Source organism: Monodelphis domestica, chromosome 1 (genome assembly GCF_027887165.1).
Source record: "Monodelphis domestica isolate mMonDom1 chromosome 1, mMonDom1.pri, whole genome shotgun sequence".
Taxonomy (NCBI): Eukaryota; Metazoa; Chordata; class Mammalia; order Didelphimorphia; family Didelphidae; genus Monodelphis; species Monodelphis domestica.
The window spans coordinates 659,711,216-659,736,194 of record NC_077227.1 but is presented as its reverse complement, the minus strand read 5'-3'; the positions used below and the strand labels follow the sequence as shown (position 1 = coordinate 659,736,194).

General features: G+C 34.8%; 1 protein-coding gene across 1 annotated transcript in view; it reads left to right on the top strand.

Moving 5' to 3' along the window:
• The window catches only part of MSH2 (mutS homolog 2), a 76,683-nt gene that overhangs the window by 8,876 nt on the left and 42,828 nt on the right, over nucleotides 1-24,979 (top strand). Inside the window, exons 2-6 of the mRNA XM_001382141.5 lie at nucleotides 3,194-3,348; nucleotides 8,290-8,568; nucleotides 9,888-10,034; nucleotides 12,109-12,258; nucleotides 12,959-13,092. Coding sequence (XP_001382178.5) covers nucleotides 3,194-3,348; nucleotides 8,290-8,568; nucleotides 9,888-10,034; nucleotides 12,109-12,258; nucleotides 12,959-13,092 — 865 coding nt within the window. The remainder of the gene's footprint in view (nucleotides 1-3,193; nucleotides 3,349-8,289; nucleotides 8,569-9,887; nucleotides 10,035-12,108; nucleotides 12,259-12,958; nucleotides 13,093-24,979) is intronic.

The window sequence follows — 24,979 nt, the reverse complement described above, 5'->3', positions numbered from 1 at the left end:
GAAAGAACCAATACGTTGTACATGGAGAAATTGAAGATTAGAGAGCATGATTGTGGAGGATTTCCAGCTAGAGAAGACATGGAAATAAGTATGCATGTATGAGCTGTGAGAGAAAAATCCCCTACCCACTTATATGAGGGTTAGATTTTAATATTAGCAGTAGTCTTGAGTTAATTATAATTGTAATCCTAAAATAGCATGTCATGATTTTTAGCAGGTTTTTTGTGAATATTCTAGCATAAATATTAAGATTTTTAAATTAAGTAAATAACTACTTTAGCATAGGCCTTCGTGTCATCTGCACCTTTCAAAGTTGATATATCATTCACCCTTACTTGTGATCCAGGATGCAGCACTAGGCCTGGCTCCGGCCCAGAACCAGGTACAATCCATCACCACTCACTCTTAGCCCAGGCATCACTGCTCTCCCCCCCCCCCCCCCCCTTCCATTAAGTGATTAAGTCATGGTCAAAAGATTTACCAAATTAGGGGTGCTTCCTAGTTGTCCTAAGTAATGGACAAATAAGGAGTGCTTCCTAGCTGACCTAACCAATGAATATTGCTTCTGGGTGTTTCTATTGTTTGAGGGGTAGGTCTATTTTGTACTATTTTGGTAAAAAGCTTGTCTAATTCTTTGGGGTATAAAAAGAAGGTCTCACCGTGCTCAGGGTCTTCTGCTCTATTCCAGAGGACTGGTTTTATTGGAAGACTTGGCCCTCTTTCAATAAACCTGTATCCTTACCTGACTTAGAGATTTGGACAGTTTCTCTAAATTGTGTATTGGTGTTTATAAATGCCATAGAGCCCCAACTAGAAGGGCACTCATGACAGTAAAGGAGTGGGGATGATGCCAAGGGGTTTTCAGATGAAAAGAAGGGGAGAAGAGAAAGTCCTTTACTAAAGACTTCTCTTTCTTTAGAACTGTTAACCTTTAAAAACCAAATATTGGCTGTGAAAAACCAAAGGATCAATAGTGTGTTCAGTGACGTTTATTTTTTCTGGCTCTATGGAATTAATCATTTTGTAGATTTATTGATATAACATTGAATGAGTAAATCAGTTTAGGAATTATTGTCATTTTTTGTTATATTTTCTTTGAGTACTTTTATTTGAGAAGAATCTTCTGACTCTTTCCCTTAGTGACTGAATAATCAAATCAAAAGGCAGACTGAATTGCTCTTGCCTACTCAGAAACTAACTCCTTTGCCTGAGGACTGAATTTTAAAGAAGAATCCAGTCCAAAGAACTTGTAAACCCATTCCCAACCACCCTAGCCTCTAACTATTGCAACTTGCTCCAGCTTCTGGAAATTCAGTAACCTGGGTGTCTGTCCATCCCTCCTCAAGACTTTTGAACCACCTCTTTCTATGTATCTCTTTGGAGACCCCAATGCTTGGTGCTGTGGGGCAACCCAGGCTGGATTCTTTTTACTGTGATTAAAGGCCCATTATAACTACTTTGATAGTTGATTTTTTTCTGGTTGACATCTTGATAAGAGTCTTTGCCTTAACAACCTTTCTTTCTGCCTCCATCTAATCAGTTAAGTGTAGTCTGTTCTTCAGCTATCTTTTACATCTTTTTTTTTTGCTTATCTTTTTCTTCTGTCCACATGATGTTGACCTTAGTTCAGATTCCTTTTACTTGAACTATATTATATTGTATTAGCCTCCTATTTGATTTTTTTTTTCCCTTCTAGTCTTTCCTTGCTCTAATCCATTCTCCTAAAGAATAGTTGGCCTCTTTAGGAATAATCTTCCTAAGGCTTAAGTAGGACCATGTAATTCTCCTGCTCTTGAAGCAACTATTGTTCCTTATTGTCTCTAGGATAAAATACAAAACTATGGTTTGTCTATAGAGTCCTTCACAGTTTAGACTCAGCCTCCCTTTCCTGCTATTGCTATTCAGATCTCTTGCATATTCAGCAGTCTCCTCACATACCCAACATTCCAGCCAAACTTTACCTGCTGCTACTCTGAATTCAGATTTCCTCTATTTTGTCTTCCTCACATAAGTGAATTATAAAGAGTTGCAGCCTAGGGTGATTCAGTGACCTGGTCCACCCTAGCTGATGAGATTCATTCCCTGTGATGTATCAGATTTAAAGATATTGGAGAGCTATTTCATATGTATATATTTTTTTGCTCTTTAATTCCTGACTCATATACATATGTGTGTCACAGATTTTCTTACAAACTGTATAGTACTTTTGTTATTTCAAATGTTTTAGGGATTAATAGAGATTATCAATATTTCTTCTAAAAGAGCAAGAAGAATGAATTTTGAATGAATTTATCACTGTTTGAAATATTGGGCTATGTCATTTATAATGTGTACTTGAGAGGAGAGTTGATTTTAAGATTTACTCTTGAGTCTAGGCATTTTTGCTGTGTTTCCTTGAGCCCCAAATGTTCTCCCTCTTCATCACCCCCTGGCTTCCTTTGGGTCCCATCTAGAATCCTACTTTTTACTGGAGAACTTTTCTAATTCCTATTAATTCTATTGCCTTCCCTCTTTCTTTTCCCCAGTTTTTCCTGTGAGTCACTTGTTTGTCCATAGGTGTTTTCATGCTGTTTCCCCCATTAGATTGTGAGCTCCTTGAGAAAGGAACTGTCTTTCTTTGTATATCTGGACTCCTGTCACAGTATCTGGCACATAGTAAGTACTTAATAAATTCTTATCAACTGGTTGTGGCAGAGAGATGGCTGGATTTTCCAAAGCTATGCTGGTAGAGTATAATCTAGCCCAGTCCTTTTTTGGTATGATTCCAGCTTTCATTTGTGGGCCCTGCTGTCAATGATCAGGAAGAAGCTCATTCCTCATCCCCAGAAAATTTATAATGTGATGATGTGTATTTTATGGAAGTGCAGCTTAGAAGCACAGGGGTGTTACATGTGCCAGTGGAGGCATTCCCACAGATGAAATGATGGATCTCTGGACTGTCAAGTAGAGAAGAATATTTGTTATATGTGACAGAAGAATAGGGTTAGCAATTTACAGAATATAAGCGTTGCTAAGAATTTTTCCAAATCATTCTTAATGTTTTTTGGCTGATTACATTTATTTTCATAGTAATGTAACCTGAAGTTACAAGTTTTTTATTGTTTTGACTTGTGAAAACTTGAACTTTTTTTGCTTTTTGTCAGTATAAAATCTTCAATCAACTTAAAATGTGCAATTTCTCTTTTTCCTTTAGGTTCTAAAAAACTGGAAAGTGTTGTGCTTAGTAAAATGAATTTTGAATCTTTTTCAAAAGACCTCCTCTTGGTTCGTCAGTATAGAGTTGAAGTTTATAAGAATAAAGCTGGGAATAAGGCCACCAAGGAGAATGACTGGCATGTGGCATTCAAGGTAATTTTTTTTTCTTGCAAAGAAAAGTAGAAAGGGAAAAAAAATCTCACAATTATAGAGCTGCTACCATTGTTATCAATCCATGCCTTCTTATAGCAACAGTAGTCTAGGTTTTCTGTGGGCAGTGTCAGGCCATAGTGGCAGAGGCCCTTGGCAGTGATAGAGAGGAGAGGGCTGAGAGGAAAGAATTTCCTAGCAAAAGTACTGACTAGGAAAAGACAGTCCCTTGGGAAATAGAGTTCATGCCTCTGTGCCAGTGGGAAGATGAATCGAGATGCAATAGCCATTCCTAAATAAAGGTGGTGGGTATAAGATGAAATGACTGAGGAAACAGAAGTTGAGCTTCAGAGTATTTTGATTTATTAAGGAATACATGCCCAATTGCCCAACAAATTGCCCCTTTCTCAATTTAGGACTAATCTCAAATACATAGGGAGACAGACTTTGACATGCTAAAAACAATAAATCAACAGGCTAGTTAATTAAAAGGAAACAATACAACATTAGATAATCTGATTTTTAATTGGAAAAAAGATTAGAGACTTTCCAAATTGGGAGAGGGAGAGCAAATAGTTACAGTTCCCTATTTGTTCAGAAAAAGATGTCTCACTATCTCCAAATGTTGGTAAACAGAGGAACATAGAAACAATAACTGATAGATCAGTATAGGGCCTGTTTTCAGATAATACATGTGGGTTCCTTGAGATGTAACACTGAGAAAACTCCTTCCATCAGTCTTGGATCTGACCATCTTTCTAGCATAACAGGCCCTTAATTAAGGGTCTCTTTAACAGGAGGTAGAGATAGTTCAGCTTCCTAGCCATGCAGAGCTAAGTTCAAACAACACAAAGTTTTCTCCAGTTCCCACAATTGAACAATGTTTCCCCATAAGACTGAAGTTGGACTAGATTCATAATTTAAAAGAAAGGGAATTGAGCTAGCTCCAGAATTAAGTCACAAGATGGAGACAGTGTGATTCACTCAGTTCTTAAAATTAACCACTTGCTGTCCTAATCCCCTCAATTTCTTTTGTTAGGCATTTGTGACATCTTATGTAGAAATTGGCATTTATGGCAATTTAGACTCTTAGATTTAATGTAACTCATTTTAAAGTATTGGAAAAGGAAATGGTAAACTACTTCAATATCTTTGCCAAGAACACTCCACGGACATGGCCCTTGGGGCCATGAAGAGTTGGACATGACTGAACTGACTGAAGAACAACAGACATTTTTTATGTGCCTATGTATTTATTCTTCACTTAGGTATTAAAATACTATTTCTTTTGAAATCTTGGACTCTTTGTCTTCATGGGGTCATTGTTAAGAAGAGGAGGCATGGCAGAAGAGTTCAGCAGAGGCCTTGATTCCCATAGACTGTCTGCCCATAGCTAAAAAAGAAACATGTTTGTGACATACTGGCTCATATGCGGTTTTCTGATTGTATAGTGAGAAGCCCAACAGTAAATCCTTAGCTATAAAATTTTTTAAAAGTACATTTTAATACTTGAATACACATAACATGGATTTAGACATTTTGAGGATCATATAACATAAATATGACTATATAAGGAAAGCTTTATAGAACATATTGATAGTACTGATTCCCATTTATAGTGAGCACTGTTTATAAAACACTTTATCTACTACAACTTGTGAAGTAATGTTTTCCCTCCCTCCATTTTACTGATAGGGAAGCTGAGACTTGGGGATGTTAAATGACTTGCAGATAATCACATTAATAATAATTTTTTTAAATGAGAGGCAGGAGGGACAGCTAAATAGCTCAGTGGATATAGCACCAGGCCTGGATATGGAAGGGCCTGGGTTTAAATCTTGTCTTAGACACTTGTCAGGTATATGACCCTAGGCAAGTCAGTTAATCCCAATTGCTTTGCTCTTGCTGCTCTTCTGTCTTAGAATTCATACTAGCACAGAAGGTAAGGGTTTAAAAATAAAAAAATTAAAAAAAAAAAAGAGAGGCTGGGAGGTTGGCCCAAACCAGAAATTTCTTCAATGTGCAACTGTTCTGTAAATTAAGAGTCTGGGAGAGTTGCTTAGGACATTCAGAAAAGTTAGGTGCCTTACCCAGGGTTACAGAAGCAGGTTATAAATGAGATTTGAACCTGGGTCTTCTTGATTGACTGACTTTCTATCTATTTTGTCACATTCCCTTAATGTGTTAGACCTTGTACTTGAACTCATATTTTCTTACTATAAGTTTAGTGTTCTTTTCACTCTCTTGTGGTTTTTTTATTCAATCTCCCAACACTAGCATTATACAGATTCCACTGTACTTGTTTGTGAATTAGAAATACACAGTTCAAAAATATATATTTTTGGCTTCAGTGTTAGGATCTCATTATAGCAATACCCAAGAGAGGAAACGCCTTCCGCCAATGCCAAAAGGAAACTAACTACATGTGTGCATATATATAACAACATAAATATATAACCATTTGCCTACTTTTTTTTGTTAAACTGATTTGTAAATCACTGCAAAGATTCCTTTCATTGTCGGTCTGCAAGTTTTGTTGGGAGAAATTGGAATCATTCCAGTATTTTCAAGATTCATGCAATTAGAGAAGGGAGACTTTGGAGTTCTAGACCTTTCTCATTATGGTTCTTATTATTAACCACCTGTGTGACCTTGCAAATGTTACTTAACATGCCTTGTAAAGATTAAAATTAGGGAATTTGGGGAGACTGAGGCAGGTAGAAATTAGTTTCTCTCTGCAAGGAGTATTATATTTTTTAGAGGTTTATTAAAGTTTAAAGATTAAAGAATATACAAGTAAGAAACATGTGCCTAGGCCAGAGGCCTAGACAAAATAACCTCACATCACGGAAGAGACGAGTCTGCTCCGAAACGGAAGTCCAAAAGAGAGCTAAAAGCTTTTGCAATCAGGTTAAATACCTTCTCAATCTCAGCCCAGGTGAGATTACAAAGCATTCTGGGGAAGTGGAGCAAGGAATTGTGGGGATTGAAGTCCAGAGTTCAAGTCCAATTTTACAGCCTCTGATGCAATTTCCTTTCTTATAGAATAAGAGTATTGGACTTGGTTTTTAAAGTCCTTCTAGTTTTTAAATTCTGATTTTTTTCCTGACATTTTAATAATTGAAACTTTGATACTGAAGTTTTTCAGTTGCCTTAAATGACAATTTTCAAACTTCTGTTTTCCTCAGTCTATTTAAATTTATTCAAAAACAGCCGGAGAAGAACAAGGCAACACTGTGTAAATAGATCTCCAGATGTGGAGTTGGGAGGACCTGGGTACAAATTTGACTAACGACACTTCCTAACTGTATAACCCTAGGCAAGTCACAACCCCAGTTGCTTAACCTTTACTACTCTTTTGCCTTAGAATCATTACTTAGTATTGATTTTAAGACAGAAGGTAAGGGTTAAAAAAAAAAAGCTGTAGGTTTGCTTTGCAAATAGCAGATACTTAATGAATTTATTCAGCTACCATTTGTGAATATTTTCTCTGATATAACTTTTTAGTAGGACTTCAGTCAGGTCAGCAAGAAAACAAGGGAACCCATCAGGAAGAAAATATTTTCCTGAAAAGCTTCCTTGCCATTCAGTATCATTAAAGTAAATCTAAAGCTGTCTCAGAATAATATATGATTAATACTTTGAGTATTTCAGACATTTTTATTAATAAAGTTGGCAGGGTTAGTCCTAGGTAAAATTTATGGCTTTTGTTCATATGATTCTGAAAAATATTTATTCACATCTTTTGTTTTTATGTTAGCTGCATTTCCTAATATACATGCCCTTTCTTCCTTCCCCTCCTAGAGAACCATCTTTTATAGCAAATTTTAACAGGAATAAAACAGTTTAGTAAGAGACTAACCAGTTTTATCAATCAAATTTGATATCCGTATTCTACATCCATGCTTCCTTCCTTTTACTTTCTTGTATCTTAGGGATTAATCTTGGCCAAAATAACTTCATAGCTTATGTACATACATACATAGTGATTATTTTATTATTTCCATTTCCATTGTTGTAATTTGGATATATTGTTTTCCTTGTTTTGCTTTCTTCACTTTGCATCAGTTCATTTAAGTCTTTGTGTTTGGCCCCACAAATTGTTTAGTCATTTAGCCATTCCTCTACCTATTTAAATTTCCTTTCTTTCCAGTTCTTTGCTACCACATAAAGTACTAGAACCATTCTTTTCATCTTTGAGTTCCTTGTTTGTGTTTGTGCAATATCCTTACCTCATCCTAAGTGAAATGTTATGGTCATAGTCAAGTGTTGGGGAACCTTTCAGAGACTGAGTACCCAAATTGCACCCTCAAGCCACTTGTGAGCCTCCCACATTACCCCAGACACGGGAGGCAGAAAGTGCTCACTTTGAGCTAGGGGTGAGGCATGTGAAAAATGTTCTCTGGTGCTGTGGAGGGGGGGGGACAGAGTAGCCCCCTCCAGCATGCATGCCATGTGTTCACCAACACAGTGGTCTCTTTACTCAATTCTAAATTGCTTTCCAGAATGAGTTGGAGAAATCCATAGCTTTCTCATCTTTGCCATTTTTCTGGGTTTGAAGTAGAACTTGTGTGTGTGTGTGTGTGTGTCTTGTTTATTACCCTTATTAGTGAGTTGGAGCAGTTTCTTATGTAGTTATTCATAGTTTGTAGTTCTTTTGTATTATTTCTTCATATCCTGGACATTGTATTCTTTTGGAAGTGGCTTTTCTTAAGTATTTGTGATAGTTCTCAATATATCTTGGATATACACCCTAGTCAGTTATTTAATGCAAAGATTCTTTTCCTCTTAGTCTTTACTGTGTGGTGACTTTGCTCCTGTAAAAGCTTTTCAAATACATTTAACTAACATTAGCTATTTTATCTTGTTTATATTAATAGGATCCAAAAGGATGTTTAAAATAGTTGCTGGTGATTTTATTTTATTTTATTTTATTTTTTTAAGGCTTCACCAGGTAACCTTTCCCAATTCGAAGAAATTCTCTTTGGCAACAATGACATGTCATGTTCCATTGGTGGTGTTGGTGTTAAGCTGTCCATTGTTGATGGCCAAAGATTAGTTGGAGTTGGGTATGTTGACTCCATACAGAGGAAGCTGGGACTGTGTGAGTTTCCAGATAATGATCAGTTCTCCAATCTGGAAGCACTGCTGATTCAAATTGGCCCAAAGGAATGTGTCCTACCAGGAGGTGAAACTGCTGGGGACATGGGAAAACTGAGACAGGTAAGAAAGGGGGAAAAGCTTTCCTATATAAACTTTTATTTTCAGTTCCAAATTTTTTTCCCCACTTCTTCTAATTGAGAAGAGGGGAAAAAAGCCAAATTCCAAAACAAAGCCCATTACAAATATATACAGTCATGCAAAACAAATTGCCACATTAGCATTGTCCAATTAGAAAGAAGGGAAGGAAAACATGCTTTGATCTGCCCTCTGAATCCATCACCTTTCTATTAGAATGTGGGTAGTGTGTTTAATTTTTTGGAATTGTGATTGGCCATTGTGTTGATCAGAGTTCATAAATGACTTATTATTAATGAAGTAAAACAAAAAATCTTAGGAAAAAACACTAGAGAAAACTCAGAACTTGAAATGACCATTTAATTGCTCTAGTGATGTTTTATAAGAAACATTTTTTGAAATATTGTTCACCTAAAATGATAAATTTAGTTCTGATTTCCAAAAAAAGGTTAAACATTTTTTTCTAAGACAGAAAGTAAGAGTTTGTTTGTTTTTTAAACAATATTTTATTGGGTCATTTCAAAACATTATTCATTGGAGACAAAGATCATTTTCTTTTCCTCCTCCCCCCCCCCCCCCCCCCCAGCCGACGTGCGATTCCACTAGGTTTCACATGTGTTCTTGGTTCGAACCCATTTCCATGTTGTTGGTATCTGCATTAGAGCGTTCATTTAGAGTCTCTCCTCAGTCATATCCCCTCAACCCCTGTAGTCAAGCAGTTGCTTTTCTTCAGTGTTTTTACTCCTACAGTTTGTCCTCTGCTTGTGGATAGTGTTTTTTCTCCTTGGTCCCTGCAGATTGTTCAGGGACATTGCATTGACACTAATGGAGAAGTCCATTACGTTTGACATTTTTTAAAGAACATTTTGTGTTGTGTTTTTGAAATAATTATGTCACTCATAATAAAGAACTGAGGAAAGAAAGACAAATACCATAACAATGATATTAAAACAATTATAAATTTTTTTTTTAAACCCTTCCCTTCCGTCTTGGAGTCAATACTATGTATTTACTCCAAGGTAAGGGCTAGGCAATGGGGGTCAAGTGACTTGTCCAGGGTCACACAGTTAGGACCTGTCCAAGGTCAGATCTGAATCCAGGACCTCCCATATCTAGGCCTGGCTCTCAATCCACTGAGCTACCCAGCTGCCCCCAACAATTATAATTGTGATAATTTAATTGGTACTCTATAAGCATACATTGAATAATCTTTTTATTTTTTAATCAATATTTTTAAAGGTTTTCAAGTTCTGTTTTTTAGTTAAATTATTGGTATGGAACAAATTTTTTGTTTTTAAAAACAGGTTATTGAGAGAGGAGGAATTCTGATCACAGAGAGGAAGAAAGTTGATTTTGCTGCAAAAGATATTGTTCAGGACCTTAACCGTTTGTTGAAAAGCAAAAAGGGAGATCAAGTGAATAGTGCTGTATTGCCGGAGATGGAGAATCAGGTATGTCAATTTTGTTTTCAAAAATCTTAAAACTCATTTTCCTAGTGGATGTTTCTAGCACACAAACTCTGTTTACATTCATGGCAAATGATATTTATCATTTTCCTTCTTTTAACCTTCAGTTGATCTCAATGTTGAAATGAAAAACTCTAAATATTTTCCTAAGAGCAGGACCTATGTAAATAATTTGTCTTTTTACTAGTGAATTTCATTATAGTTCTACATACCTTCAATTTCTTTTTTCTTTTTGCTTGAAAGAATTCTTTGTAGGTTGTGTAAGTTTAATGCCAATATTGAATTTTCAAAGTTTAGATTTCATATTTTTATGTTTAGAATTGGTTTGTATACTGATTTTAGGCAGTAAAATAATAGAAAAGACTAAATTGAGGAGTCTTGGGAATCTTTCTGTACTTGAATAGGGAAAAAAGTAAACATTTATGTATCACCACAAATGTTTTGGAGAAATTCCAGTTCTACTTTCACTTAAGTGAAGCTTAAACAGTTTTTTAGCCATTAAAAATTTTCAGGCCATATACATATGAATGAGCTTATTCTTAAAGTGAAAATAATATTTCTTCTATTTACAATATGCTTATAGAGTACATTTAATTTCTTTTGTTTTTATAGTATGTTCCTTTGCAGATAGACCTGTCTCTCTCCATTGCTCACTTCCATTGAGTCTTTACATGTAGTAAAGAAAGTTAAGCAAGGCCAACCGACACATTAATACAGTGAACACATCTCACAGTATGTGTAACATTCTATATGTGATCCTCTTTTTAAGGGAGATCTGCTGTGAACCAATTTTATAGTTTACCTTTTCTTTTGGTTTTATGAGAGAAATAGAAAATGACTTAATGCAATATGATGAGCAGCTGTTCAAGTAGTACCAACAAACATGTTGCTTTGATTAAAATGTTATCAAGAGATTTAAGCTGTTGCAGCACTATTATTTCCTGTTTTGAAAATATACACCTGATGCCATTAATGCATATTTTTCTTGATTGCTTCTTCTTGATCATACTTTTTCTGTCTTTTGTTTTTATATCTCCTTCATCCCCTAATATAAAATTTATGATTCAGCTGTTTGCTTCAAAGTGTTGTTAAATTAGGTATCTTCTGTGTTTCCTTTTAAACATTTGGTTTTATGTTCTAGTAGAACAGTCACATTATAAGTGTTTGTTATTTAATTAGAATTTTGCTTTCAAGTTCTGTTCCTTTTGCCTGACTGTTGTTGTTTTGGATTATAGAGAAACCAGAGAAAATGATTTTAAAAGTACTTTATTGACATCTTATTCTTATTTCCTGTATATATAGATTTATCTATCTTTAATTACCCAGAGAGCCATTCTTTGTATCAATAGAAAAAAAAGAGAAACCAGTCTGATAGTCTGTCTATGTAGTATTCCACACCTATAATCCCAAAGCTATACAAATAAGAGAGGAAGGTACCTTCTTGTGTCTTTTTTTGTGGGATCAGACATGTCATTCTAATTACCCAAAATTCAGCTGCAACAGTTTTTGTGTAATTTTCTGTGTTGTATTCATTGTTTTCTTGGTTCTAGTTACTTTTATTTGCACCTGTTCATAAAAGCCTTGCTATGCTTTTCTGTATACTTTTCATTATTTTATAGTGCAATGATAATACATTCCATTCATGTAGCATAATATGTTTAGCAGTTTCCCCATTTCATCACCATCTACTTTGCTTGTAGTTCTTTGCTACTGTAAAAGAGCACTGCTACCAATATTTTGGGTGTATTTGGGTCTTTTATTTTAATCTTTAACTTGTTTGGAGTATTTGTCTACTAGTGGAATCTTTAGGTTAAAGGGTATAGGCATTTTAGTCTCTTTATTTGCATAATTCCAAACTACTTTCCAGAATAGTTGGCCACATAGTTTCAATAGATCATTCAATAGATAGTGTGCCTGTTTTTCCTAAACCAGGGGAAATTATGTTGCTGGAGATTTGTCTTTATCAAATCATTTACTTTTAAAAATTCTTAATTACCTATTTGCCCTTAATTTCTCCTCATGCTGCTACAATCTTATATTTGAAATTCTTTAATCTTAGGTTGCAATTTCATCATTATCGGCTGTGATTAAGTATTTAGAACTTTTATCAGATGATTCAAACTTTGGACAATTTGAACTGACCACCTTTGACCTCAGCCAGTATATGAAGTTGGATAATGCAGCTGTCAGAGCTCTTAATCTTTTTCAGGTAAAAAAAATATCCAAATTTGAAGCTTGGGATGGAAAGATCTATTTTTAAGAGCTGGTAATTTTCATCAGTGGAGAAACACATTGTGAAAACCTTTTTTATGATTTATGGTCAAAAAGCCACATCTAAGGTCCTACTTTGTAATGACATTTTCAGGTGTTAAGTAGGCAAGTCTTTCACTGGGTACCTACTTGAAGCTTTGTCATCATTTAAAAACCTTTCATAGATCTCATTCTAGAAAATGACCTTCAAGAACACAGTCAGAAATGATTAAAACATGTTAAAAAATAAAACCCAGGGACATTTCCACAACATAAGATATTGGGGCAGGACTTGAGCCACAGTTTCATGTTATATGAAAGGGATATAGCATTCTTAAATGTTTAGTACAGTATGCTTTAATATATACTTAATAGATATTACAATAAATTCTAATTGCTATATTTTATTTTTCTACTCTTAAATGTAATACAGAATAGTTATACAAATAAATTTACAACAAATGAAATCCTTGCATTTGATTTTGAATAGATTTAGCCTTAAGGTTACAGAAAAAGTATCTTATGTCAATACAATAGTACCATTGAGCAAAAGCTTGATTATACATTGTGAATTATATTATAAACTATCCATTATTTAAATCTTTGGCTCAGTAATACATGCTAAGTCTATCATCTCATCTCTTACTTTCTGCTACTAGGGCTCTGCTGAAGACAAAAGTGGTACTCAGTCTCTTGCTGCATTGCTGAATAAGTGCAAAACACCTCAAGGCCAAAGACTGCTTAATCAATGGATTAAACAGCCACTACTGGATAAGAACAGGATAGAGGAAAGGTACATAAACTAACATATTTATAGTGGTCTTTTGGAGACTAATGCCTATTAATGACACTCTTGCTTTTTAAAAATTAAACAGCTGTTAAATAATTATTGGTAATAGTATATCATTTTAAACTTGTGGCTAAAGAAATGTTAACAAAATAGTGCATAAAATTAGAAATTTCTGTTTTAGTATTTCTGTTTTAATTTCTGGTATTAGATCAAGTATTCAATGGGACTAATAGCAGATTGAGCTCTAAAAGGGTTAAAGTTCAACAGATTAATGATTGACACATGGTACTTTATGTGGTTTAAAAAGTACTTTATTTATGGATTGTAATTCATCTTGAGCCTCATAGATAAGAGGTGGGGTTTAGTTGTAATTTATTTGGTTCAGACTAACACTGCCACCACATGAGTGAAAGACCTCATCACCTAATACTTGGTTATTGCAATACCCTTCTGGTTGATCTTTCTTCCTTAAATCCCTCCCTGCTCCCAATCCATCCTTTGGTTTGCCACCAAAGTGATTTTCCTAAAGAGTAGCTCTGGGCCATGCCACCCTTCTACTTAGTCAATTCCAGTAGCTCTCTATTGCTTCCAGGAGTCAATACAAACTGCTTTGTGTGCCATTTAAAGCCCTTTATGACCTTGCCCCCCTAACTATTTCAGTCTTCTTACACCTTATTCCCTAATTTGTATTCTTTGAACCAGTGACACTGGCCCCATGGCTGGTTCTTGAACAAGACACTTCCATATTTTGCCTCTGGGCATTTTCTCTGGCTATACCCCATGCCTGGAACACTTTCTTTCCTCTGAGATTTTGACTATTAACATTGCTGGCTTCCTTTTAAGTTGTAATTATAATTCAGCTTAGCAAGACTTAGGAGAGTATATTCTTGTTTGATGGTGAAGTGTATACTTAATGAGAAATATTTGAAAAAAGCAACTTTTCCAGTGTTATATAAAATAATTTTCTAAAATAAATTAAAATATCTGATAAACTTTGTTTTATATATATATATATATAATATGTATGCGTGCCCATACATGCATACATACACAGTTTCCAGTTTTCATTTGTATATGTGAATATATGGTTCATTATAGAAAATAATTTACAAGCCTACTTATTTCCTTCTCCTATTTTCATTAAAATAGGGGATGGGGATGACATCTATATCTCAGGGTGCTTGGGAGAACCAGATGAAATAATTGTAAAGCACGGTGCCTAGCACATAGTACTATATAAAAGATAGCTATTATCTTTAGCTTCATGAGCTGTCATTCCAAAGACTTGCCTGGTGGGTTATTACATGTTTTTATTTCAGATGACTGGATTCTTAGCAAATTTAAATCAAATAATCTATAGTCTTATCTGTGCTTGATCTATCTTCTGATGACAAAGCTTTGAGTGAAACAATTACAAAGAAATTTCTGCTCTTAATCCTTTGTTCTCAGAAACTTTGATCCCTAAAAAAAATCAAAAAACAATATTTTAAAATTCCTTCCATGAACTCATTTCAGCTTTACTGTGAATTGCAGAATACTAGTTTTCATATAAAATAAAGACTTTTTCAGAAATCGTGTGCTAATATGATACTTGGGACAACTAGAATGTTTCCTTGCTTATCTTTGTTGCTGACAAATGAGAGAACATTATCAAAATATTGATTCTAAGGCAGAAGAGTGGTAAAGGGCTAGGCAACTGAGGTTAAATGACTTGCCCTGTATCACATAAATAGGAAGTGTCTGAGGCTAGAATTGAACCCAGGACCTCCTGTCTCTGGGCCTGATTCTATCCACTGAGCCAGTTAGATGCCCTGCTTTTGTATTGTTTTAAAATTTAAGTTTTGGGATATATTGTCCATATTCAACTTATGCCTCTGAGGATCTGCTTTATTGAACATATGCTACATTTGAGTTGTTCACAAGATTTAGAGGGACTGTATATTCTTGTTTCCTAGTGTATATTTACTTTTGAATTTTTTTCTAATTGTATGTAAAAATAAATTTTTTCTTCTCTCCCTTCCTTTCCTCTTCCCTCCCTGAAACAGTAAGCAATTTGATATAGATTATATGTGTGCACTCATGTAAAACATTTCAATATTAGTCATGTTATAGAAGACATCAAAAAAAACCAAATGTTTGTTTTCACAAAGAAAATAAAAGTGAAAGGTAGTATACTGCAACCTACATTTAGACTTCCATCAGTTCTTCCTTTGGAGGTTGTTGAAGGGAAATTGGAAGGAAAAGGTAGGGAAAAGGAAGGGAAGGAAGGTCACCCCAGTCCCGGTAGGGAAATTGACCACGTTTTCTTGTAAACTATAACCAGGCTTGGGAATTAAATTAAATCAAGTGAGACTCCAGGGATAGTTAGATAGTTTTATTTGGGCTAGAAAAGAAAAGTTTGGGATAACTAGAGAAAATTTGATCTCCGGCAGCAATGCAGGGACCAAAGACTCTTTCTGGGGAAAAGGCGCTGTGGGGAAAAAGGCTCTTCTTCTCTGGAAAAGGCACCCAAACCTGGTCTTCTCTCATACTTTCTTTTATACAAAGGAAGTGGGATGTGTCTGAGGAAGCTGGGGTAGAGAGTCCTGGGAGATGTAGTCTCCCAGGGTTCAGATCCATTTTAAAAGGCACAAGTTAGATAGCATTTTTTCATCATAAATCCATTGGAATTCCCATTATATTGCTGAGAATAGCTAAATCATTCACAGTTGATCACTGTACAAATGACTGCTGTTACTATGTACAATGTTCTCCTGGTTCTGCTCATTTCACTTTGTATCAGTTCATGTGAATCATCCTGCTCATCATTTGTTATGGCAATAGTATTCCATTAGAAGCATATAACCACAACTTGTTAAGTTATTTCCCAATTGATGGACATCCCCTTTGTTTCCAGTTCTTTGCCACCACAAAAAGAAGTGATATAAAATTTTTGTACAAATAGATCCTTTTCCATTTTTTTTTCAATCTCTTTGGGATACAGACCTTGGAGTGGTATTGCTGATCAACGTTTTATTGTCCTTTCATATTGCACTCTAGAATGATTGGATTAGTTCACAGCTCCACCAGTAGTGCATTAGTGTCTCTCCCTCCAACATTTGTAATTTTTTTCTGTCATATTAGTCCATCTGATGTGTCAGGTCATTCTCAGAATTGTTTTTATTAGCATTTCTCCAATTAATAATGATTTAGAGCATTTGAAGAGTACATACTTAATGAGAAATATTTGAAAAAATATAATACTTAAATTAATTATACTTAACCTAGCAGTTGTATTTATGATAGGCAAGACAAGACAAGATCAATAACATAAATAGAATCAATAAAAAAAGATGTGGAATCTATCTGATTATTTCATTATCAAAATTAGAAGTTTTAAAGAAGTTGTGTTACAAACTTTATGGAAATTAATGAATTGTACTAGCATTAAAATGTCAAAAAAGATTTCATTTCAGTCAACTTAACAGTTTCAGTTCAATTTTTTGCTTCAAGGGAGGAAAAAAATTTCTCCTTGCATTGCAAAATTATTTTAATAAAAGTTTTCTAAATGATACTGTTGTCCTCTGCTGGACAATGATGATGAAATTACGCCAGATATTAGGGAATAGCTCCTTTGTCAGGCTAGGACTTCATTTTTTTTTTTAATTTTAATTTTTAAAAAATTTAATTAATTAACCTTAATTTAATTTATTTATAATATTTTCCTGTGGTTACACAATTCATGTTCTTTCCCTCTCCCCTTCCACAGCCAACGAGCAAATCCGCTGGGTTTTACATGTATCTTTGATAAAGACCCATTTCCATATTTTTGATGTTTGCAATAGAGTGATCGTTTAGAGTCTACATCCCCAATCATGTAGGCTAAGACTCATAAAAATGTTTTCATAATAAATGCATTAAAATTGGACATTAGCATTCTACCAAGTACTACCAAGTACTAAATGTTATTCATATTTATGATTTACCTAACAATAGTGTAGCTATAAAGGTATTTAATTATTTTTTAAAATAGTAAAATTGAGTTAGCTGGTGAGGTCTTAGAGATCATCTATGAAAGAAATTTACTATTAAAAAGTAACTCACCAATGACTTTTGTTTTTATATACATTATTTTCTGATTTCCTTATAACAAAGAAAAATGGGTAAGCAAAAAAGCAAGTTTTATCATTACTTTGGGTGACAAATTAGGTAATATTCTATCCCTATGGCCCCCTTACCTCTTTGCTGAAAGGAGGGAGGTATGTTTCATTATCTCTTTTCCAGGGCAAATGTTAATGATTATTATAATTACTCCCATACTTGGACTTTCTTCAAAGTTACCAGTGTTCTCTTAATGTCTAAATCCAATGGCCTTTTCCCAGGCCTCATTCTTTTCTACCTCTGCATAGCCTTTGATACTGTTGATCATCCTCTTCTTGATATTCTCTTCTCTAGATTTTTGGGTCACTAGTCTCTCTTGGTTCTTTTCCTGCCTATAAGTTATTTTCAGTCTCCTTTGATGGATCTTCATCCAGATAATGCCATCTAGCCATAAATGCCCTACTACTATTTCATTTGATGATCTCATCGGCTGTCATGGATTTAATTATCTCTATGCTGATAATCCTCAAATCTATTTATCCTTCCCCAGCTTTCAATCTCAGATCTCCAACTGTCATTCAGATACCTCAATATGTCCCGCACTTGACTTTCCCCATAACTTCCCCATTACTGTAGAAGGCAGCACCATCATCCCAGTCCTAGAGGCTCACAACCTAGGAGTCATCCTTCCTCAATGTTCTTTACTCTCCATATCTGATCTGTTGCCAAAGCCCATTGATTTCCCCTTTGCAATATCTAGAATAAGACCTCTTCTTTCCTCAGACATGCCACCACTCTGGTGCAGGCTTTCATTGTCTCATATCTAGACTTTTGCAATGCCTGCCTCAAGTCTCTAATCAGCCTTCAGTCAGCTGCCAAAGTGATATTCCTAAAGTACTGGTCAAACTGCCTCCCCACCCCCAATTCAGCAAACTGCTATGGCTCTTTATCACTTCTAGAATTAAGCAGTAATTCTTTTCTTTGTTAATCAAAACCCTTCATAACCTAGCCCCCACCCCTACTTTTCTTTTTACACATTACTGCTCACCCCCCACTCTTTGAATATGTGCTGCCCAAGCAAACATGCCTGATACTCTTTGAATCTGGTGGCATTTCCCTCCTTGTTGTTTCAGAACTCAGCTCTGGGCATTTTCTGTGGCTGTCCCCCATTCTGGAATGCTTTCCCTCCTCATCTCCACTTCCTGGTTTCCCTCATTTCCTTTAAGTCCCAACTAGAATTTTATCTTGTATAGAAAGCTTTTCCCAACCCTTCTTAATAGGTTCTAAGGCAGAAGAGTGGTAAGGACTAGGTAATAGAGGTTAAATGACTTGCCCAGGATCACATAGCTAGGAAGTATCTGAGGCCACATTTGAATCCAGAACCTCCCATCTCTGGACCTGACTCTCAGTCTACTGAGCCACCCAGCTATGCCCCCTCCCTCCCTTAATTCTAATCACTTCTCTTTAAATTATTTCCTATTTATCATATTTGTAGCTGGTTTATACTCTATTTGTTTTCTTGTTGACTTTCCAATTAGATTGTGAGCTCTGTGAGGGCAGAGACTTTGCTTCTCTTACTATAATGCCTGACACATAGTAGGTTCTTAATAAATGTGTACTGACTGACTTCAGTCCTGGTCCTGTGGTAACATCTATTGGTGGAGGGGAATTTTCTTCCCTTCACATAGGGATTTTTTATGCCAACAAAATCATAAATCCAGTATTGAGTGCCTTTTCCCTGTTTACTTTATTCTATCAGTTCATAAAATCTTTCCATGTTTCTCTGAATCATTAGTTTTGTTAATGAGGAAACAGACGTAGAGATATTAGATTTCCCTAGGTCACAAACTAGTTAGCAGCCAAGCTAGGCCAAGTCTCAATTCCAGCTTCATTGCTTTCTGCCTTACCACTGTGTCCTTTATTTAATAAAAAAATCCTATATAATGGGTACATATATCCTGAAGATGGGGGACGTAAGTGTACTATGAAGTTTATATTCTATAACTTAAATCTTTGAAAAGTCAAAATCCCTAAAATCATAAGTGTTTTTTTTTTTACTAATATTCTATTACATTAATGCATCATTGTGTGTTTTTTTTAAATCTGTTTTGTTTTCCAGGTCTTTGCTACCACAAATTGTTATTTGGTAAATATCTGTCTTTGTTCTTAGGAGTATGTACCCTGTAGTGGGATTCATATTCGCAGCTTCATTAAGTGAAATAGTATTTTGCCAAAAGAATAATATTTTAAAGTGCTTATCACAGTGCCTGGCACTTGATAGGGATTTAAAAAATGCTGTTTCCCCCCCAAGAGTCAGTGAAGTGGTTCAGTGGACAGAGAGCTGAGCCTGGAATAAGAGAGACAAGAGGCCATATCTGGCCACAGGTACTTAACTGGGCAGATCAGTTAATCTCTGTGCCTTAGTTTCTCTATGTATAAAATGGTAATAACAAGAATATATTTACCTTGCAGATTTATTGCTAGAGTAAAATGAAATAATGTTTATAAATCATTTAGCACAGTGTCTGGCACATAGTAGGCATTATATAAATGCTTATTTCTTTTCTTCTTCATTAGCATGTCTGTTTCACGGTCTGTTTTTAGAATTTGCTAATTTGCAGTGTGAGATGAAACCTCAATTGTTTGGGCTCTCATTATGAGTGATATTTTTATTTTTTATTTTATTTTATTTTTATTTTATTTTTTTATTTTTAAGTGGATATTTATAATTTGTATTTTTAAAAAACTGTTCCTGGCAGATATTTGTCAATGTGCTTCTTATTCAGCTAATATGCAGGGCATTGTATTGTACTAGGTACTGAATTATAGTATGAACATATTAAGGATGTCACTACTATTTTATCTGATGTAAGATTAATATTTCTCTACTATAAGCTTATTCTTATGCCTGATCTTGTCATGGAAATGACCTGTTTCATGAAGGTGGTAGCAAAGGAACCCAATCTCCAAGATCTCTCCCAGGTCATTGAGGCTTTGAGTCTTGGGCTTGGCAAACTGAATGTGTGTCCTGAGAACTGGCTTAGCTATCTTATATGATGCATACACATGTACATATATATGTATATATAAATACACAGAGCTAACAACATATTAATGCACAAAAATCTGTTACCTTGATTCTGTTTGTATATGATGAGTGAGGAACAATGTTAAGGTCGTATCAGGCAGAAAACTGGAAGCTATCAAATTGGAATTCTTGAACTTATGGATCCCACATCTTTTCCTTATTTTATGAATTATGCACATGACAAAATTTTGCTCATATTTAATTGTGAATTGAGATGTAAAAAAACAGTTTTAAAATAAAGCACACCATGTTGTAATAAATAGCCCCAAATATTGTAGTTTTATGAATTGGCTATCTTGAAAAATTGCTATATATGAACAATTTATAGGCAATTTGTGAACTGATTGCATGCAATTGTTTTTGTGAAGCTTAGTACTCTATTGAGTGGGACTGACAGTATATTTTGACAATATTGAATTTGATCCCTTTAAAATTGTCATTTGATGTGGCATTTCCATGGAAACAGATGGCAATCTTTTTTTCCTTTTTTAGCCAGTAGCAAATACTGCTACTAAATTAATTTCATGTGTGTCATAACAAGTAGACTTTTTTAACTCAGACTTTATCAGAAAAGACAGAGAGAGAGAATTTGGGTATTCTGATCTGTAAGTTCATCATTTTGGGAGGAATCAGGGAGCTCCTGTTTTGGAAACTCCCTTTACTGATACAGATTAGTTTTTTGTCTGGAATTTTTATCTTAAAAGATTTTAAAAGATTTGACTTGGCCCTGAGAGGTAATTGATTTAGATCTTCCTGGGTTCAGTACCTAGGAAATTGCTTCTCCTGGTGTATATAAGCTATAGCAGATACTGTGCAGTTTAGGAAATTCTTCCTTTTTTCACCATACTCCACAATAAACCCTAAATGGATTTTTGGCCTGAAAAGTTAAAGGTGTTGTCCAAAAATTAGAAGAGAACCAGATCAGGTACATTTCATAGCTATGAATTTATAAAATAAAAGAGGTAATTACAAAAAATAAAATATATGGTTTCAGTTACATGAGTTTTAATAGAATTTGCATAAAGAAAATTAATGCTTCTGGGAAAATGAGGAAAACTGTTGATTGTGGAGAAAAAAAATGTTATATCAGATGTCTTTAACAAGAATCAAATATTCAAAATATGCAGACAACTAATATAAATATAAGTCTTAAGAATCATTCTTTAGTGCATAAGTGATCTTTAAAGAATATGAACACTTCTCAAAGGAATTGTAAATTATTAAAAACTATATCTGGGGTAGCTGTGTGGCTCAGTGGATTGCAAGCTATGCCTAGAGACAGGAGACCCTGGGTTCAAATGTGGCCTCAGATACTGCTTAGCTGTGTGACCCTGGGCAAGTCATTTGACCCCCATTGCCTAACCCTTACCACTCTTCTGCTTTGGAACCAGTACACTGTATTGATTCCAAGATGGAAGGTAAGGGTTTAAAAAAAAAAAACCATGAAAGAATGCTCAAAGATATTAATAAAATAAATGCTATCAACTTTTCTACACGTTAGGTTGATTTAAAAATGAAAGCTCTGTACAATAAAAAAATGAGAAAGTAAGTTTTCATTATTTTGGCAGAAAACAACCTGCCAAATTATTTCTAAGAGATCAGTCTAATCCTAATGTCTAAACAAGGAAAGATAAAGTAGAAAAAGAGAATTATAAATATAAAAATATAAATTATAAATTAAAAAAGAGAAATATAAATTATAAAGAGAATAAATAATAAAAAATATATAATAAATTATAAAGCATCACATGAATATTCAAACAGGAATTTTAAATAAAACCTTAGTAAAGACTACAGCAGAATAGCTAAAAATTATTCACTATCGTCAATTTGGATTAGTACTTGGGATGCAAGGATGGTCAAATAATAGGAAAACAATTAGCACTTAATGCTCCTTATTTTTAAAACATTCTTATATTTTAAAAAATCTACTTTTTCTTCTCTACCTCCTGAAAAATGGAAGAAAAACTATATGTATAATCAAGCTCAAAAAATTTTCATTTTGGCCATGTCAGTTGTCTTATCACTATCTGTATATCTCATTCTGCACTCTTGGTCCTTCACCTTTTTTTTTTGAGGTATTATGGTTCGTACTTACAAAGTCCCTGATTTCTTTCAGAAATGTTTGTCTTTATCATATTGTTGTCATTGTATAAAAAATATTCTGGTTCTTTTCACTTTTTTCTTTATCAGTTCACATAAGTCTTCCCAGTTTTCACTAAAACCATCTCCATCATTTCTTACAATGCAATAATATTTAAGTATAGATCATAACTTGTTCAGTTTTTCCCCAATGTTTGTATACTCCCTTAGATTCCTGTTCTTTACAACCTCAAAAAGAGCTATAAATATTTTTGCACATCTTTAGACTATTTTGCTTCAGACTAATGCCACCCTTAGACTACTCTAGTACTTATTCTCCCTTTTTCCATTTCCCTATTGAATGAAAAAATTTTTTTATTCAAAAAAGGGTATATATGTGTGTATTCTCTTTGTTTTTTGATCAGTTCATAGAAGAATGATGTTCAAATTTCCGTGCTCCCTCTTGTGTACCCTGATTATGTGGTATAATTTTTCCCTAACCCTCCTTTCCATTACCCCCCTTGTATATTCCTCTTCACCTCTCTTTTTATCTTAAGCTTACCATCAGAACCTCTCCCAAGCCTTCTTTTTAATTAGAATTCTTCTATGACCCCTGATGATGATATGGTTCATTGGGACACATATACCACTCTCCCATATTAGAAGGTAAACAATTTATCCTTGTTAGGAACTAGATTGTTTCCTCTTTTGTTATTCAGCAAACGTTTATTGAACACCTGTTTTGTGCCAGTCACTCTGATAAGGGCGGAGGATATATGAAAGACTCAGACTTCCCTTCAAGAGCCCATGAGAGAAGACAACCTACAAAAAGATGGTAAAAAGCGGAGAGGCTGCAGGAAGAAAATAACTGGCATAAAGGCTTGATGAAATCCAAAGGAGTGTAGCTGGCTGAGAATTAGAGAAGACTGTCCTTGTCACCCTTCTTTAATGGAGGATGTGAGAAGAGCTCTCCATTCACTATCCTCTGTCTTATCCATTCAGAAAAGGAGCAGGGAGTAATGAGAAAGTGTGAGTTTTCAGGATTGATGTAATTTTGCAGGATAATGAGATGCTAGTGAAGTAGTCTAGAGGAATACAGGTCTTGGGAAATGATGAGATGGATGCTCTGATTGCATTCTCTTAGCTCTGGTATTTAAACTTCAAACTTTCTACTCTGCCCTAGTCTTTTCATCAGGAATATTTAAAAGTCTCCCAATTCATTCAAAGTGCATTCCCCACCCTGCCACTTCCTCTTTTAGAATGATGTACTGTTTTACTGAATAAGTTATTCTTGTCTATTAGCCTATGTATATCCTTTGTCTTTTGGGATATGATCTTATAAGCTCTCTATGCCTTGTTAGTGGTGGCTGCTAAATCATGTGTGATCCTGACTGTGGTTCCTCAGTCCTTGAATTATTTTTCTGATTCCTTGCAATACTTAATCCTTTGGCTTGGAAGTGTGTGGATTTTGGCTGTAATGTTCCCAGAAGATTCTTTCAGAAGGTCAATGGGGGATTCTTTTTCTTTACATTTTCCCCTGTAGTATCAAAAGTTCTAGGCAATATTCTTTTAAGATTTTTCAAATTATGATGCTAGCTCTTTGGTGATGGCATTCAGTTAATTGGTTCAGATTTTTTCTCCTTAATTTGTTTTCTAGGTCAGTTGTTTTTACTTTGAAATTCCTCACATTTTTTTCCAGTCTTTTAATTTTATATGAATATTTCTTATTCCCTAATGGTAGAGTCATTGGCTTCTTTTTGGTCCATTCTGATTTTCAGGAAATGTGTTGGTTGGACTACAGGGGTGTGTGTGTGTGTGTGTGTGTGTGTGTGTGTGTACCTTTTAATTCCTTTTCCAGTTCTTTTTTATTCGTAGCTGTCATTTTTTTCCAATTTTTTTTCTCGACTGCTCATTTCATTGACAAAAACACTTTTAGCCCCCTTTTTTTTTAACTCTTTGCTTCATCTCTTCCAAGAATCCTAGTGTATCTGTGCCCATTTTGTATTTTTCTCTCGGAGTTTTGCTTATAGATGTTGGAGTTGTTATTTTCTTCTGGATGTGTGTCTTGGGTAACCCTCTCTGCCATGCTTTTTTTATCATGATGTTTTCAGTGATGTTGTTGGATACTTGTTGGGGATGAAAATAGCATCAAGTCAGCTACTGCACTGATAATAAATTATTTTACTTGAAAAGACATCCAGCCAAGACTAAAGTGGAAGGAGAGTTGGTACACAACTTTGTGTTCACAGATGATTACGCACTCAGCACAGCATCTGAGATTGAGATGCAATAGAGCATTGATTCTCTGCTTCTCTCATTAATTTTGTTCCCAAACGATTTTGTGGGTTTTAAAATTAATAACTAAAAAGTATTATATTTTAAAAGTTCACAATCACACAAAGCTCAAGGATGTTGGATTTTAAAATCTCCATTTATACACCATTAACATGAGAAAAAGAGGTTTGTCACTAGCTGGCACCATACCTCTCATTCATTAAACCATCATTTACAACAAATTGAGAAATTTTGAATACTGTAGATGAGTATACTTACCTTTGCAGTATACTTCCCCACCTGGATATCCACATGAATAACGAGGTTGATGCACACATTGCCAGAGCTAGTTTAATGTTTGAAATA